Genomic DNA, 16,072 nt, shown 5'->3' on the forward strand with positions numbered 1-16,072 from the left:
GGGTGACCAATATTGAATGAAGAACGAACGGTAAACGCAGGGCGAACCATGAACGTTGACTCTTCTATTGACTCCTGCTCGAATTTGACAGTTGACAACTTTCCGATGACGAGGCGGTGGGGCACGTTTGATGAGATCGCTTTTTATTGAACCCTGGAGGAGCTGGCGGAAAGGGGCGTGGGCTCAGCTCGAACTGGTTGACGGTCTGGATTAGATCTGGAAAGGAGGTTTCAGACAAATGTCAAATGATAAGTCAATAGTAAATGAATACGATGATGGCAAATTTTCGGGAAATTCTAGGCCAAAAAAACATCAGCAGGCATAAACGCTATCTTTCGAGTGTTTCCAGTGTTTCCATTGTTTCATTGTTTCATTGTTTCGATCTGTCTTGTATCTGGCCTGCGACCAGCCAGGACTCTAGACTAGGTCTCGACTATTCCGTAATGTCCTGCTCGGTTGGTTTCCATAATCGTCTAGAGGCCAGTCCAGGTACGAGCCAGCTGGTCATGAGACTTTCGAATGCGTCTGGAATGTTTCTTATTTCTTGCGTTTTTTGTGGCGGTTCCCTTCCCATTTCATTTATTATCATCGCCGTCATGTCGCTCACATAGCTGGTTCCGTACCGTCACGGGCGGCGGCGCGGCCACGGTGGCCGGCTATTTATAGGGGTAATCTATGTAAAATACGGTCACAGAGCTCCCCTCCTGCTGAGTGGGGAAGGGGGATGGATGTTTTCGTCATAGCCCGGTCTCTCAATAAAACCACCCATCTTCCACATCTATCTTCCAAGCTCCTGTCCATCTTCTCTTCTCTTGTAATTCTCTGTCCCCTTGGCTTTCGCCTCTACATCCCTGTCCATTTGCCATTGGATCGTAAGTGTGTCCTTGTTCTTTCATGCCCGTTGTCTGCTTGAGACCTGTGCTTGTGCTTGTGTCGCACTGTTGCCGTCATCCCTCCTTGCCCGCGATCGACACCAGCAATAACACCGTCTGTGTTGTGGCAACGTGGATCAAGGCAGCCTGCCACTGCCCGGCTCAGTCGACTCAAGAACCAGCCAGAGTCTTATTTATTGCTGGTCTCGGTCACTTTCATCTGTCCTTTGACACTAACTGCTGTTTCTTATCAGTAGACTAAATATCTGCTTCAGTCTTCTCCGCATACAACACATCAAAAACACACACAATGGCTACAAAAGATCTGCCTACTCATCTGTCCTCAAACACGGGGTTCGGCAAGCACCATGGCAAGACTCAATCTCATATGGTAAGTTCTGTTCTCTGTCTTTGCGTCGACTCTTTCTCTGGTTTTCGTGGCGCTTGGAAGGCGCCTCCCGCTATGACGTCTGTCCTGCCCCTCCCGGTTCAGTCAAAATCAGTTCCAGCGGTAGGCCGGGAAATCACAAACGAGCCCCGGTTGTGGTTTCCAGGAAGGATGCCCGTCCTAAATAGACCGCATAATTGGCGTTTCTGGCCTTTTGCTGGTCTCGCTGTGGGCGTTCCATGAAGACCCTGCTCGTATTTACAGTGACGCTTCTGGCTACGCTATCTGTTCGCAGGACGTAATGTCGCAAACTGCGCTTCAATTGTGCTCTCTCGGTACACAGGTCTGACGCGTTGATTTGCTGTCAATTTCTGTCCTTTTTGACTTTGCTACCTTCATTTACTGCAGCATTGGATTTGGGGCTTGGGCTGACGTTTTAGGCATTCGAAAATGCTTCCACCAGTGTTGCCGCCTCCCAGATGCGTAATGCCCTGAACGCTCTCGCTGAGACTGTCCCCGATCCTAACGAGCGCAAACGATTCGAGGCCGAGATGGACAACTTCTTTGCTCTTTTCCGCAGATTCCTTAATGATAAGGCCAAGGGTAACGTCGTCAATTGGGACCGTATCGCCCCTCCCCAGCCCTCACAGGTCGTCAACTATGACGACATTGGCAAGGAATCGTCTGTCGAGTTCCTTAACAAGCTCGCTGTCGTCAAGCTCAACGGTGGTCTCGGTACCTCCATGGGTTGCGTCGGTCCCAAGTCCGTCATCGAGGTCCGTGAGGGCATGTCCTTCCTGGATCTGTCCGTCCGTCAGATCGAGCACTTGAACCGCACTTACAATGTCAACGTCCCCTTTGTCTTGATGAACTCGTTCAACACCGACCAGGACACACAATCCATCATCAAGAAGTACCAGGGCCACAACGTCGACATCATTACCTTCAACCAGTCTCGGTACCCCAGAATCATCAAGGACTCGCTTCTGCCTGCGCCCAAGTCCTTCGATGCTCCTCTGCAGGACTGGTACCCCCCTGGTCACGGTGACGTCTTTGAATCACTGTACAACTCCGGCACCCTCGACAAGCTCTTGGAGCGCGGCGTCGAATATATTTTCCTGTCCAACGCCGACAACCTGGGCGCTGTTGTTGATACCCGCATCCTGCAGCACATGATCGACACCAAGGCTGAATATATCATGGAATTGACCGACAAGACCAAGGCCGATGTCAAGGGTGGTACTATCATCGACTATGAGGGCAAGGTCCGTCTCCTTGAAATCGCCCAGGTGCCCAAGGAGCACGTCAACGAGTTCAAGTCCATCAAGAAGTTCAAGTACTTCAACACTAATAACATCTGGATGAACCTTCGCGCCATTAAGCGTGTTGTCGAGGAGAACGAGCTCGAAATGGAGATTATTGCCAACGAGAAGTCCATCCCTGCAGACAAGAAGGGTGAGGCCGACCAGGCCATCTACCAGCTTGAGACTGCTGTTGGTGCCGCCATCCGTCACTTCAAGAACGCCCACGGTGTCAACGTTCCCCGTCGCCGCTTCCTTCCCGTCAAGACTTGCTCCGACTTGCTGCTGGTCAAGTCCGACCTCTACCGCCTCGAGCACGGTCAGCTCGTCATGGACCCTAACCGATTTGGCGGTGTCCCCGTCATCAAGCTCGGCTCAGACTTCAAGAAGGTTTCTGACTTCCAGAAGCGCATTCCCAGCATTCCCCGTATCGTGGAGCTGGACCATCTCACCATCACTGGAGCCGTCAATCTGGGCCGCAACGTGACCCTGAAAGGTACGGTAATCATTGTAGCTACAGAAGGCAGCACGATCGACATTCCCCCAGGTTCTGTACTGGAAAACTGTGTTGTACAGGGCAGTCTTCGCATTCTCGAGCATTAATTGGCCACTGAAGCCAAAATGTATCTAGCTTTTTAATTACCAATTACCTATTACCTTCTCAACCTGTCGAAGTGATGCTATGGCATACATAATGATTAGCTCATGTGGATCAGTTAAATTAGTAACAATTTGACAGCTGCCCATCTCTGTCTGACCTACGTAGCAAAGACCTTACGTTCTGGAGACCCTCAATTTACTAGTGTTCTACGTTTTACCCAATTAGATTCTTTAGCAACCTAATGGATAGGTCTGTGTCCAGCTTCGAGAATAGAGAGGCGGAGAATAATCTAGAATATACCTTTTATCGTTTGCCTCCCAACTTCAGAAAGTGGGAGCAACCGAATCTTTCCTACTCCCTTCACCCGAACTTCAATCTCATACTTATACCCTTCTACCTATGTAAATCCCTCTATTTCTTCCTTTCATCAATCTAACGGAAAGACAGGTTTGATACCTTGTCATTTAGCTCACTGTTATCATAAGCGCTAAGCGGTGTTATATTATCTTATTCAAAATATATGTACATGTATAGAGGAGGGGGGTATCGAACACCTGTATAGCCCACCAATTCACCTTGTGTCTATTTCTGCAACTCAAATACCGTAGCTATGCTCCACTCAACCATAATATGAGGGGAGATATTCCACGTATAGCGGATAAAAACGAACTGACTCCCAACTCCACCCTAATGACAATCACCCTAAGACGCAAGCATTAATTATGAAAGAGAGAAGAGGAATTCCAGAGCAGATCAAAGAGACCACTGGCCCTGCGGCATCCAAGCAGGCATTTCCCCGCCCAAATTCCCAAACTCGAGACCTAGGCCCAGCGAGCTAAGGAATTGGTCGTCGAGTCCGAGACCAAGGTCAGGCGCGTACATGCCCATCCCTATGCCTGTGCCCATGCTCATGCTCATACTCATACTGCCGGGCATGTTATTGTCCATAGGCATGCCCATGGTCATGGCGATGTTTGGATCTGTGAAATCGTAGCTGGACGGTGTGTTTGTGCTAGGGGGTTGCGTGGGCTGGGTTGGGCTTGTGTTTGTGGTAGTGGTTGAATCGAATTGGGTGGATTGGTAGAATGGGTCTTGGGGGAGAGAGTGAGTATGAGGGTCGTAACGCGCCCAGGAGCCTGGACCAGTGACGGTGCTGGTGTTGCAGTTGGGGTTTGTGTTGGTATTACTATCGGTGCTTGTTGTGGCTGGTGATTCGGAGGAGAGCTCCGGTGGACTTATGCAAGAGGGGAAAGGTGGCTGCGTCGTAGCATTTGGTGTGATGGTAGAGTTGAGCTCTGAGGATACTTGGGAGGTAGTATTTGAGAAATTGACGCCGGCTGCAGTGCGGGAACTGTGATGGGAAGACTGTTGATGTCGTTGGCTTTGATTTGGTTTTGATCCGCCAGTGGCCACTTCACTGAGGAGGCGGAGAGGAGTTGGGGCGTTTTGCGCTTGGGATTCGGAGGTCTCAGCCTGCTAATTAGCAACGATTAATGACGGCGAACATCGTGGGACGCGTAAATGTCATACCTGGTCCGCGGCACGTGCTGTGTTCCCTCTAACGACTTGAGGCGCGCCAGATCCATCCTGGTCCTTGAGCGACTTGAACGTCCCTCTAATCATGGTCATAACAGTTGAAAATTTGCCCGCGGCGATACCGCCAGCGAGTGATCCAGCAGCAGCATAGTGAGCTATGACCTTATCCATGTAGGACTCCACGCGCAACGCTCTAGGATCAATCACCTGCCCGATATACGAGTCTGGGGCGGTCACAATCGAGTACAGCTTTATCAGTGCAACGAAGGCGAACACCGTTCGAGCCAGCGTAAAGCTTGGTACGCTGATTAATTGTTTTGGCGAGATGGCAGTGACAGTGTCTAAAGCTTCGTGTATGGACGAGAGCGTCGAGCTCAGGGCCGTTACGCGGGCGGCTGCGGTGGGGTCTGTGATGTCGGCCTCTGCAGGTTTGTGCTCGCCCATGGTATCGAGGGCGTTTTCATGGAGATATATATTGACGATAGCTTGAGCTTGGATCATGATGGCTGAGCTGTTAGCACCGGTGGAGTGTGGTTCAGCGAGCTGAGCTTACGCGATTCGAATTTACCGGACGCCTCTCTTCCCCATTGATCCAGTTGCTTCTCGAACGCTTTCATGGTGAATAAAGACTTCGGATCAGTAAATGATAAACTGCCCAGGTCGTCGGAGAAGAACCGCGAACTGATCTCTTCAAGAATCCTGCCCAATTTAGCCCAATGGACCATTTTCTTGTCCGTAGGCAGAGCATCTGGCGAATTCTCGAGGATTTCTACACATTCATCCGTATACGGGAGCCATCGAACAATGTTCGGCCGTCGTAGGGCGCTCGACGTCCTAGCAGAGTCAGCTGTCACTGGCGCGGTACCTACATGCGGTTAAATACCTACACCATAGATGTAAAATAGCACCCAAGCCACGCCCGCCGTACCTCTGGCGAATCAGGGTCTGGAGACTGTGACTGCTTCATAAAGTCACGGTGCAAATTACATGGTTTCCCCGTTAGGATCTGCTTCCCCCTTGGTTGTCGTTTCCGGTGCATCCCTATGTCCATCCCTATAGCCACTGCCAGTTGCGACAGCTGAAAAAACGTCATCTGTTCAAAATTTTCTGGAGGAGTATAAAAGTTTACTGCTATAAGGAGTGCTTGGACCAGTTCAAGTGACTTCTCGCCATTTATAAACACGCTTTCTGTCACCGTCTTGTAGAGTTCTCGAAGCAGCGTGCCTTGTGAACTCGGTTCGAATGGACCCATCGCAACAGCAACAATGGCATGAAGCAGGACTGGCTTGTTCTTTCGAACGTCGCTCATCTGTGTACCAGGCGGGAAAATGACCATCGGCACATGGTGGCACATGTCATCGACATAGCGCGTAAAGGCATCTGATGCGACGGCATAACTCACAAGCCCCTTGTCGATAATATCAGGAACGCGAGCTTTCTCTTTATTGCTGGATTTCGGAGTAGACCAGCTTGCCAATGGGATTGGCCATTGTCTCCCCGAGCTTTCTGTATTATCCGTCGCCGGGCTGAGATTACTAGCTTGCGACGGGGTCGACTGCGTAGCCACCGTATTCCGATCCTTGACATCCCCGCTGTGATGCCGCTTAGTCCCCAACGGACCTGGTCTTGCGGGAACAGCATTCGAACGGTCCGGGTCACTCTGCCCTGGAACCAACCAGCGGCGCCCTCCACTCTCCTCGTCTCTCGAAGATAAAGACGACGAAGTCTGGGCGGTGTTCTTCGACGGTAGGAGTGAGTCGATTTTCTGTGTGGCACGCAGCGTGGCCGTCAACACTTCGATCTTGCGTTCAAGCTCGGTTACCCTGCAATCGGTCTTCTTCTGGCGCTTCCGGTTCGGGACCGTCACGACGCATGACCGGCCGGCTTTCGCGCACCGCTTGCACGGCTTGTCTGGGTTGGGATCGGGCTCGCATCGGACTTTCAATTGTCGGCAGGACTCGCAGGCCCGTGGTTTCTTGAGTTCCGCGTTTGGATCATTGGGGTCGAGTTCATGTTGAGGAGAGATGTGGGCGCGGTAGGCTAATTCGTGATCCCCTGGGTCTGCTGGGTGCGCGGACTGGTTGTGGGCGTACTGGTTCACGGCTGTTGAAGAGAGCTGCTGTTGTGAGGGCCGAGAAGGGGGTTCAGGGTAATCGGAGTCTAATTTGGAAGAAAAAGCTGCATCAGCGACTAATGCTACAGATGATGTCAATTCTTGAAGAATAAACTGCTTGTTGCGTACCTGAATCCGCGCTCTCGTGGCTGGTCTCCCCTCGTTGTAATCGCGGATCGATCTCCATCGACTGCGGGGACTGTGGGTATGCATGTCAGCTGTCAGCTTGTCAGGCATGGTGGCAAAATCCAAGCAGCGAGCAAGCTACAGAAGGAACACAAAAAGCTTGTGTAGGGGAGAGGTGTCATCAATAGAAACATACCTAGCAGATTGGCTGTGAAAGCTTTGCTATTTTAATACCTGCCCGGTCACGGCTGCTCGAGGCGTTGTTTGTGTCGGACGGTGAATTCGGAGCCCGACTGCCGACCGCAGACAAACTCTGAGCCTCCGATGATTCGAGGACCGGTGACTTTGATGACGAGTAGGATAAAAGCTCACAGAGGAAAACATCTAAGGGAAGTGAAGCCTCAGAGCTTTTAGAAAGAAAGATTGGTAATCATGAAAGAGGTTGAGTCACTTTACGAGGACGAGGGAGGTTGAGATGGATCTTCGCCCGGCGGCCAATCAAGCGTCCTGGTTGTGAGCCATCCTACGCATATTAACGGTTACCTAACAGGGACGAGAGACATGCTACATTCCCTACACACAATGGCCAGGAGAAAGTGTCTAATGCGATAATTCTTCGTTAACTGAGTGCAATCAAATGCCGAATATGCCACGCCCATCTGAAACGCCAACTTGGAGAGCAGAAAAGAAACTGTCAAGGGAGAGGCTCTGTCAAAGCAATCAAAAGAAAACGCCTGCTGAAACGTAAAGGGGATCATGTAGCCAAAAGACCAAGGTGAAGTCAACGTGCATGCACCGCACAAGCACAAACATGGACAGCGAGAGGCTGCTAGGATGTTTTGTGTACGGGGCACTCTCTCTTCCGTTCAAACCACTCCACAATACACCTCTTATGGAACTTACAGAGACACTCTAGGCGGACCAGCGACTGCCCGACTTCGTACTCTTCCATGCAGATCGTACATTCCTGTTCTGCACCGTCCTGACCAATGCAATCTTTCTCGGTCGCGGTGAACGCGAGCATCCGCACCGGGAGCTGGGACTGCGAGACAGGGCTTCCGCTCGGCGGGCGGCCGTGGTTCGCTATGCAGTCCCGAATATGCGCCTCTCGAGCATCTTCGGCTCCATCCGGGCCAATCGCTGGTAGCTCGCATTCGCAGATTGGACAGATGTCGCACTCATCTACGGGCCGCGATGATCTCGACAACCCGCGCTGCCTACTTGTGGACTGCTCTGGTTGAGTAGGCGGAGCGATCAAGGAACTGGACCTGGGATAGTGAAATGAATGTCTCGATGCGTTGACCGGTGGGAGTTGAGAGCTTGATTCTGGGCCATAACTCAGAGGACGGCCTTGAAACGACGGGGAGTACGCGCCTCCGAAACCAGTAAAAGCTGGGTAGTCGCTGGATCCCACGGTTCTACGAGAAGGTCTAGACGCGAACGTGTCCGGCTACAGATGTCAGTCTCCTGCATGACTTCAAGACGTAGGTACTTACAATCGAGCCATGGTGTTGGCGAGATGGAGTTGATAGCGAATGATATGACCGGTGTCGGGACCAGCCTGAACCAGATCCAATATTATCGTGCGGGCGCACAGGAGGATACCCAGCCGGCGGCTCAGGATTCGGATCGGGAACACAAGGGTTGCAGAGTCTCACTTCTTCACCGCCACCGAGGGCAGGATTCAAGGCCGCTGGTGACAATGAAGAATCGTCTCTTTCTAGATTAGCAATCTGCGTAGCGCGTTGCGCAAGAGCAGAAGCGCTTGACCGATCAGAACTCGGGGGATGGACAATATATTGCCTAGGGATTGTAATCCGATGCGGTGAACATGAAGCGCAAACGACCCGACCGCATTTCCGGCAATGGTGCTTTCTATACCAGAAGCTAAAGGTCGTCTGACAAATAGGACATTCTGTCACCTCCGTGTCTGGCTGCCACCGCGGTCGATTGTACTCCACATACTGATTATCACCCCGAGACCATGAGCTCTGCCGGCGGTCGCGACCCTCGCGGGGCCTCTGAGGAGGCGCTTCTGGAGGCGACGACGATAAGTCAATTGCTGCTTCGTAGGTCGAACCCGATAAAGGAGTATCCGTCTGCGTCTGAGATGATGTATTCAAGATAGGCCTGCTATCCATTTCGGCTCTACTGCTCGACCCGACTCTGAGGGGTCTCGCATAGCTCGTATCAGGGACCTCCGGGTTGACAAGTCTCCTCTTCCGGTCAGGGCCTGTGAGCGTAGGTCTCCTTCTTTCCGCACGTCTATCTAAAAGAGGGCCAACTTCGCGTGTTCTTAAACTTTCCGAGCTCGCATGGAACCCGAGTCCGGGGGTCGGTGTAAGCGACAGTGACGGGTCGGGCGTAGACGGTGGGAAATTCGACAACGACGACATATACCGTACAAACGTGGTCGGGAGATGCGAGTTCAGAGACGTATTATTTCCTAAAGCTCCAGGAGAGACCAGTCTCCGTCGTTTGCCCAGCGGGCGGTCATTGACTGGGTGGCGCGACGATTCCAGGGTGGGACGGCCGGGGATGCAGAAAGCGCCGATAACGAGTAACCGCACAACTGACGGACGGGAGACGATCTAGAGATAAATACAGAGGATAAGGATTGGAGAGAGAAGAGGAGAGAAAGGGAATGATGGGGAATGATAAGAATAATTGAAGAGCGTAGTGAGTCGAGACAGGTCAGTTCAACTGCAGGCGGATAGTCTCGTGACAGTCACCCAGCGACCGCAAGGCCGCGAAACACCGCGCTAATTTGGAACCAGAGCGAAATATGAGGAACAAAGAAGATTGAAAACAAGCAAAGAGTTGGATTGAGCGGAAGGCTGAATCCAGGGAGTTTGAGCCTGGAACGGCGTGCCTGGTCTTATCACCGCCGCCACAACAGTGCCCGAGAAATTGCCGCGGGGCTCGCAAAAGACAACAAACCAAATTGCTACCAGCGCCAAGATGTCATCTGAAATAACAGCAAGCCATATATAACCCGAATCAGGAAAATGATATGGTCAAAAGTACCAAGTGGCCTTGCAGGCGCAGAGATCAGAAGACTCGATCATTTGCCATGACTCCCCTGCGATTGAAAGTATGTACTCTGTACCGCTCTGCTGAGTAATTACCTACATAGGGCGCCCGATCCAAAGAGCCTCATGGAAGAACCTCATTTCTACAAAACGCGTCTTACGAGTATTAGATACATTATATTCTTGATCAGTACACAAGGGCAGCTCCAATAATATTCTTTTCCATAGAGCCAAGTCGCGCACAAATAAACAGGAATGGCTTCGTAAGGTAACAAGGCGATTAAAATAGACCGGGATATCGCTTCTTCTGAATAAAGGTAACAAGGAGATTCGTCATACGGATATCAACACATACATAAATCCGATACGCTGCTAAGCCAACATGTATATCAAGAAGAAATGCGAGAGCCTATCATGTGTATCGTGAGGAAGCGCGAGACGGTTGCGATCGGTTCCCTTCACTGGGAGTCTCATTCACAAGTTCGGCAGCGCTTTCGGTAAACGACGGTTCTTCAGCATGGCCCTGGTGGATATTGTCCCGGGTACGATGTTGGGCAACATAGCCTACACTAGAAGGCCGCTCGATGCGAGATTGGGCGGTTCGTTCGTGGCCAGATGATATGGACGCTGAGGTAGAAGCAAGAGAGTAATTTCGATCGCGAGAGGGGGAGCTGTTTGCACTGAACGGCAGCCGCGCAGAGGGTTGCACGGGACGGAGAGAAGAATCATCGCCCTGATCATCTTCATTGCGATCTAACGCTCCCTGAGACGCTCGCCTTTCGCTTGACACAGAAGGAGTCTTCGGTGCTAGTGGGGGACACTGGGTATCACGGCGGGAACCCATGCGGCTTGGAAGCTCTATGGTTCCGCCGGCATCAATGAGCGGCAAGCTGAGCTGCGGAGACTCATGTTCATCATCTTGTCTGCGGTCTGATTCGTGACGCACGCTGTCATTTTCCGGTGCGGATTTATCGCGATGAGCAGTGTCTTGTTCACCAGGCTCGTCTGTATAAGGCTCATGGACTTCTTCTCTTTCCGGGATAAGACCAGGGGGAGGCGCTCTGGTACTTCGGACCACTTCGAAGCCTTTCCCTTTATCCTTTGTCTTTCCGCTAAACAGGTTTCGGAAGAACCCTGTCGCGGACGAGACAGGGCCTGTAGGATCCGCCGGTCCGGTCTTCAATTTTCTAGTGCCCGTATGTGAAAGCGGAGGGCCACGAACTCGGTAGTAGAAGTCCACTTCACGAACAGCATAGTCCTTCCGCGACCGCCGCGGTTCGTCGTAGTCCAAGTCGTCCTTGGGTGCCGGAATATAAGCCGGAGTTGGTGTACCTCTTCTGGAGATTGAGGGTCCCTCAATGGCATCGTCGTCCATGTCTGCATCCCGGAGAAGTGTGGATGAGCGCCTTCTACCAGAATCCTCCGAGAACCCAGTCCGTTTACGAGGTCTAGGTGGGCGGTAATACGGGTCGTGCGGCTGCATTGCAAATATCGGGCCGATCTTCGGAGAATTACTCCCTGTCGTTTGGTATCCAGAGCCCTGGAATCCCCCAAGGGTGGTAGGTGTATATAAGCCGGCGCTGTTGGTTCGGCTGTGGGATCTCTCTCCAGCGTCATAGATCGCACTGCCCTTGCTCTCGTTCAGAGTCGCGCGGTTCAATAGTAAAGCAGAACTGCCAGAAAGACTTCTAGGTCGAGAGCCTTCAAACTGAGACGAGAGTCGATCGTCCGTATGTGCCAGCATTGCCGCATCAGAAGCCATGCTTTGCCGCGTAACGACGTCACGCCTCGGAAGGCGCCGTGACAATTGACGCATACCAAAGACCTGGAACTTTGTTAACTATTTGACATGAAGTAGGACGGTCATCAACGTACCTTAACAAGGCCTCCGCGAGTGGCACCGGCCTCGTTGCCTCCTGCACCAAGCAGTCGAGCAGTAACTTCGACAAGGGTCTGAAGAGCGTTCAGGAAGAAGCCGAAAACGAGAACCAGGCCATGAAGCAGAAGAATAACATAACCAATCCAAGCACGAGCCGCTTGCGAGATACCTAGGGACGGAACAAAAACAATGCTAAGTAGTATCGTCAAGAACCGCACAATAGAAATGCAAATGTGGTAAAGGTTCATAGAAGACGGAGAAGGGAAGGGTCGGAATGCTATAATCGTTAGGACAGAAACAACCTCACAGATTGCCAAAAGGACAATCTGGGCTATTCCTGACGCTTGAACTGCGCCAATTGCCACACCACGGGCGAAGGATATGAATATTGGGATCACGGCATAAGCCGCCGCATCATCCGAGAAAGTATTGTATAACGGGCCGTACAAGAGTACGGTGGGTAGGTCATCAAAGAGGTATGATCTCGGGCGAGTAGTGATGATTAACCGGATAATCCAGATGGAAAAGCATATTAATATGAAGATGACAACACCTGCTAGCGCCACACAATAGGCAGGAGACTCGCTGGCGACAATTAGTTGGAAGAAAGAAAGCGAAATTAGCGGTAGAAGGAAAAAATTATAGACGATTCGGATGACATTGCCGACAGTGAAGGGCATGTTTTTGGCGCGAAGGTCCTCTTCCGGAATTCTGGCAAGCTCACGATATAGCCAGCGGAACGCGAAAGCGAACTGGATCAGAAGTATGGTTATCCCCACAATCGAACAGAGCCATACCATCATCCCTGGCCATAAATCGCGCGCCCCATCCATACCAACGAATCTTTCCAGTCTATCCAAGCCGCGGGTGCCGTTGACGGCGTAAACTCCATCAACAACCGGGTTTCTTTCAGTCCCGAAGAAGCTCTGGTTGAACATGAGGGATGACCAGGCAGCTTGACTGATTACTGGCTGATAATATCCGGGGTAATTCAGTGATAAGGCACCTGTAAGAACAACAAACTGTATGTACTGGAGGCAATCTCCGAACCCGGGAGTCACGAGGCGCAGGACATCTTCATCGCGGCCGTAATTGCTGGTCCAACGGAACGGGTCTGTCGTTCCCCAGGGGCTGTATATCGCAGCAGAAATAGTGGCCAATCCCACTAGTACCAGTATGGAGAGCGGCACAAACGCCAGCACATTTTTTACGGTTGAGCCTAGATCCGGGGTTATGCTGACAGATATGCACCCAAGTCTATCGGCGGCCGCATCGCCAGATATGATCGTGAACGTTGTGTGGAGGGTTGAGAAGTGGTAGGACGAGACCATGTCATGGTGGACAGAGAAGGCTCGCAATGTAGAAAGATCGGTCCTTTTATCAAAATCACGTTAGCATGAGGTCTACCTCTGAGAAACAGCCTGGAGAAAGGCTTACTCGTTTACATAAAACACGGGCCCTAGCGGACAATCTCCTTGGGTCACGGAATCGCAAAACCTCGATGGTTCGGAATATGGCGTGAAGCTGGCGACTTGGATGGAGGCTATAAGCGTCGAATAATTGTTGTTATCAACATCCAGATCGATGATCTTTCCAAATGTTGAATTCGGGTTATCCCACTGGGGGTCGTCGGGCGCCGGATACTCGGCACTTCGATTAGCAGTGCCAGTCACGTTGCCGTAAACTATAACGTCGAGAGGGTACAGCGAGTTTGTCATGTTCAAAGTAACCCAGACATCGAGTGGGACAAACTGCAATTGTCGGGGACTCGAATCGACAATGGACTCATCCAGACAATTTTCGAATTCCAGCAAGGCAGCGGAGGCCGACGACATAACCGAGAGTATCACCAAGATCATCCACCATAAACCCAACCCAAACGATGTGCGTCGCCGCGGGCGTCGTCGAAAGGTATCTCTCCATTTTCGATGTTGTCTAGTAGACGGTCTGCCTAAATGTTGCTTTGATTGAGGCCGATGGGAGACGGTCGAAGACCAGGGTTCCTCATGCCATCTCGCGTTGTAATCGAAATCCATCGCGACCTTTCTATATGAATGGGATGACCCCCTCGGGGAGGCCAGCCCCGTGTCGAAAATTCAATCCACGGTGTCTTTGGCAAATCCACAGGAGCGTGATTTTTTATCAATGACGGTTGCCTGATAAGCTCGTATCCGCTGCACCGTTCAGACGACGATGAACCGACGTCGGATAACTGTAGAAGAGGTTTTATTCAATCCCCGATAAAACCCTATCCGGCAATCTCAAACTCCAACTGCAGATATCACGTCGCTTACTCCTCTAGGTTCCGAGCTTGACAGCGTAGGGGAGGCGCAGTTCCGGAAACAGTGGGGAGACACAGGCTCGATCGGCGAAGGGAGGTAAACACGGTAACAAGCGCTCTCGGGATAAGGATAGGTCACGTCGAAGTTGGAAGCGCTACTTTTGCAGCCTGAGAGACATTATTGGTAAGAGAAAAGGAAGAAAAACATTAAAGGTTGGAATGCAAAAAACTAAACTGTGGACGGAGACTGCTGCGCCAGCATGTTTGCTCGCTTTGCTGTTGACCGGGGCGGTGGGATGGGCAGCCGGTCTTCTAAACTTGGAAACACTCGACCTAAATTTGTAGTATAAGCCTCCTCCTCCTCTTCCCTTCGCCAGTGGGCAGTAAACATCCACTCGTGTCTCAGAACCGCTCAGTAACAGTCCAGCCATTGCCCCGTTGACTATTCTACGCCCTTCTACATCGTCCAATTCGTTTCGTTGCTTAGTCTGAACGTGCACAAGCTGGTATCTTGCTAGCAGCACTTGAGCTCTCCACAGAGTTTCTTGCACTCAAAAAGCGAGCTTTAAGTCAATCCCAGGCCGATTCTGCTCAGATCATGTCCTACGAGTGAGCTGTCACCTTCTTCCCGGCGTATTACGGTCCGAGGATTTGTCGGATCTCAGCTTCCCAGTAATCTCGCATTCAAGGTTACTCAGAACCATCCTGACGACGAACCATCTAAAACAACGGCGAGAGAGGACGCCATAGCTTACGGCCGATTTTTTACAACAGTGGTCAGTCGGACTCCATGATATATGAAATCAAGCCTGATCTACCGATCAAGGACTAGCACCTGCGATAAATAAATCCTCGTTTGTTTCAGGGGCGTGGATTCGTCCCTACATCAGCTAGATCAATATAATAATGCGAGCTTTGATCATTCTTTACAGAATAGGTAGTGAGCTTCTTAGGTACTAATACTTCTGCATGATTATGAGTGATTGTGTTCAACTCAATGAGCTAACTACGCTAGACATTTTGACATATTGACAAGCCTCTAAGCACTTGTCTCTGCCATGGAAATTTGGTATATTGCAACATATTGTGCAGAGTTTATATATCTAAAATTGCTCACCACGATCCACTGTGAGAATCAGTAGGCGACCGCAACTATATATAATCGTGTACTACACAACTCTGCAAGTGATTAGCGTATCAACAACCGCCCTGGAAACTCGCACTCAGTAAGTTGGTCCAAGCAAAATCAGCTTAAGAAAACCAGATTGAAGCAGAGTTAAGACTGTATACTGGCATGGTTCCCGCCATCTGACTGCTACCATACTGAAGAACATCCTGAACTGCTGTTGGAACCCACTAAGAAAATATTAGAATGATTCACAGTCTACAAAGTTCTGATTGACCATTCCTTGCCTAAAACGCAAAGAATCTACCAATAGGCTGGCATAGTTTAAAAAATGGAAACCGTAAGATGTCCCTGAATCCTGTGCTTTGAGGTGCACGAATACAATCCTCAAACCTCAGCAAAACAGACTAGAGTCAACAACGTTACTGCAGAACGTAGACAAAGAAATAAACTGGCGCCAATGCATAACTCCGCAGCCACAGCCATAGTATCTATTAACCGGAATGTATGGATTTGGCAAGCCGAAGTCCCGCTTTGCTTACACACTCCTTGCATTCCTCCATTATACTCAGTTCTCGAAAACCACAGCCTGCAGAGCTTTTTTTTTTGTGAGATGGTTTCGTTTGATAAAGTACGTGTGAGATATGTGACGGGCTGGGTCCCAGCCCAATTCAGTAGAATCGCCATATTGCTCCTGATAAGGAAATAGATGCCTGTTCATTACTGTCTCACGAATATGTTAACTTGCCAAGCTAGCAATAGTAGCAATAAAGGACAATCTCTTAAAAGACTCGGCCACTCCGGGACTGATGCAGCA

At 50.8% G+C, this 16,072-nt stretch overlaps 3 protein-coding genes across 3 annotated transcripts, besides 1 other annotated feature; 1 reads left to right on the forward strand and 2 right to left on the reverse strand.

Annotated features, from left to right (window-relative positions):
- Positions 1–16,072: part of a sequence feature (contig 1.169 1..351151(-1)) that runs on past both edges of the window.
- ugp1 (UTP glucose-1-phosphate uridylyltransferase) lies at positions 792–3,294 on the forward strand. The gene is made up of 3 exons (XM_050612407.1): positions 792–872; positions 1,130–1,263; positions 1,701–3,294. Exons 2-3 carry the CDS (start codon positions 1,183–1,185, stop codon positions 3,162–3,164), a joined length of 1,545 nt encoding a protein of 514 aa, XP_050468333.1. The 5' UTR covers positions 792–872; positions 1,130–1,182; the 3' UTR covers positions 3,165–3,294.
- Positions 3,916–7,352, reverse strand: ANIA_09147 (putative C6 transcription factor (War1); the record flags this gene model as incomplete). Its single annotated transcript, XM_050612408.1, has 6 exons — positions 7,134–7,352; positions 6,941–7,010; positions 5,686–6,858; positions 5,252–5,563; positions 4,693–5,189; positions 3,916–4,638 (listed from the first exon to the last, which is right to left on the reverse strand). The coding sequence occupies exons 2-6, from the start codon at positions 6,996–6,998 to the stop codon at positions 3,916–3,918; spliced, it is 2,763 nt and encodes a 920-aa protein (XP_050468334.1). The 5' UTR covers positions 6,999–7,010; positions 7,134–7,352.
- ANIA_09146 (uncharacterized protein) lies at positions 10,382–13,884 on the reverse strand (the record flags this gene model as incomplete). Its single annotated transcript, XM_677323.1, has 3 exons — positions 10,382–11,809; positions 11,845–13,222; positions 13,286–13,884. The coding sequence occupies 3 exons, from the start codon at positions 13,882–13,884 to the stop codon at positions 10,382–10,384; spliced, it is 3,405 nt and encodes a 1,134-aa protein (XP_682415.1).

This window comes from Aspergillus nidulans, chromosome VI, assembly GCF_000011425.1.
Source record: "Aspergillus nidulans FGSC A4 chromosome VI".
NCBI classification, from domain to species: domain Eukaryota; kingdom Fungi; phylum Ascomycota; class Eurotiomycetes; order Eurotiales; family Aspergillaceae; genus Aspergillus; species Aspergillus nidulans.

Coding starts and splice junctions, on each gene's coding strand:
- ugp1 (XM_050612407.1), top strand. CDS start 1,183: ATGGCTACAAAAGATCTGCCTACTCATCTGTCCTCAAACACGGGGTTC. Junction 1,264..1,700: donor GCAAGACTCAATCTCATATG/GTAAGTTCTGTT, acceptor CTGACGTTTTAG/GCATTCGAAAATGCTTCCAC.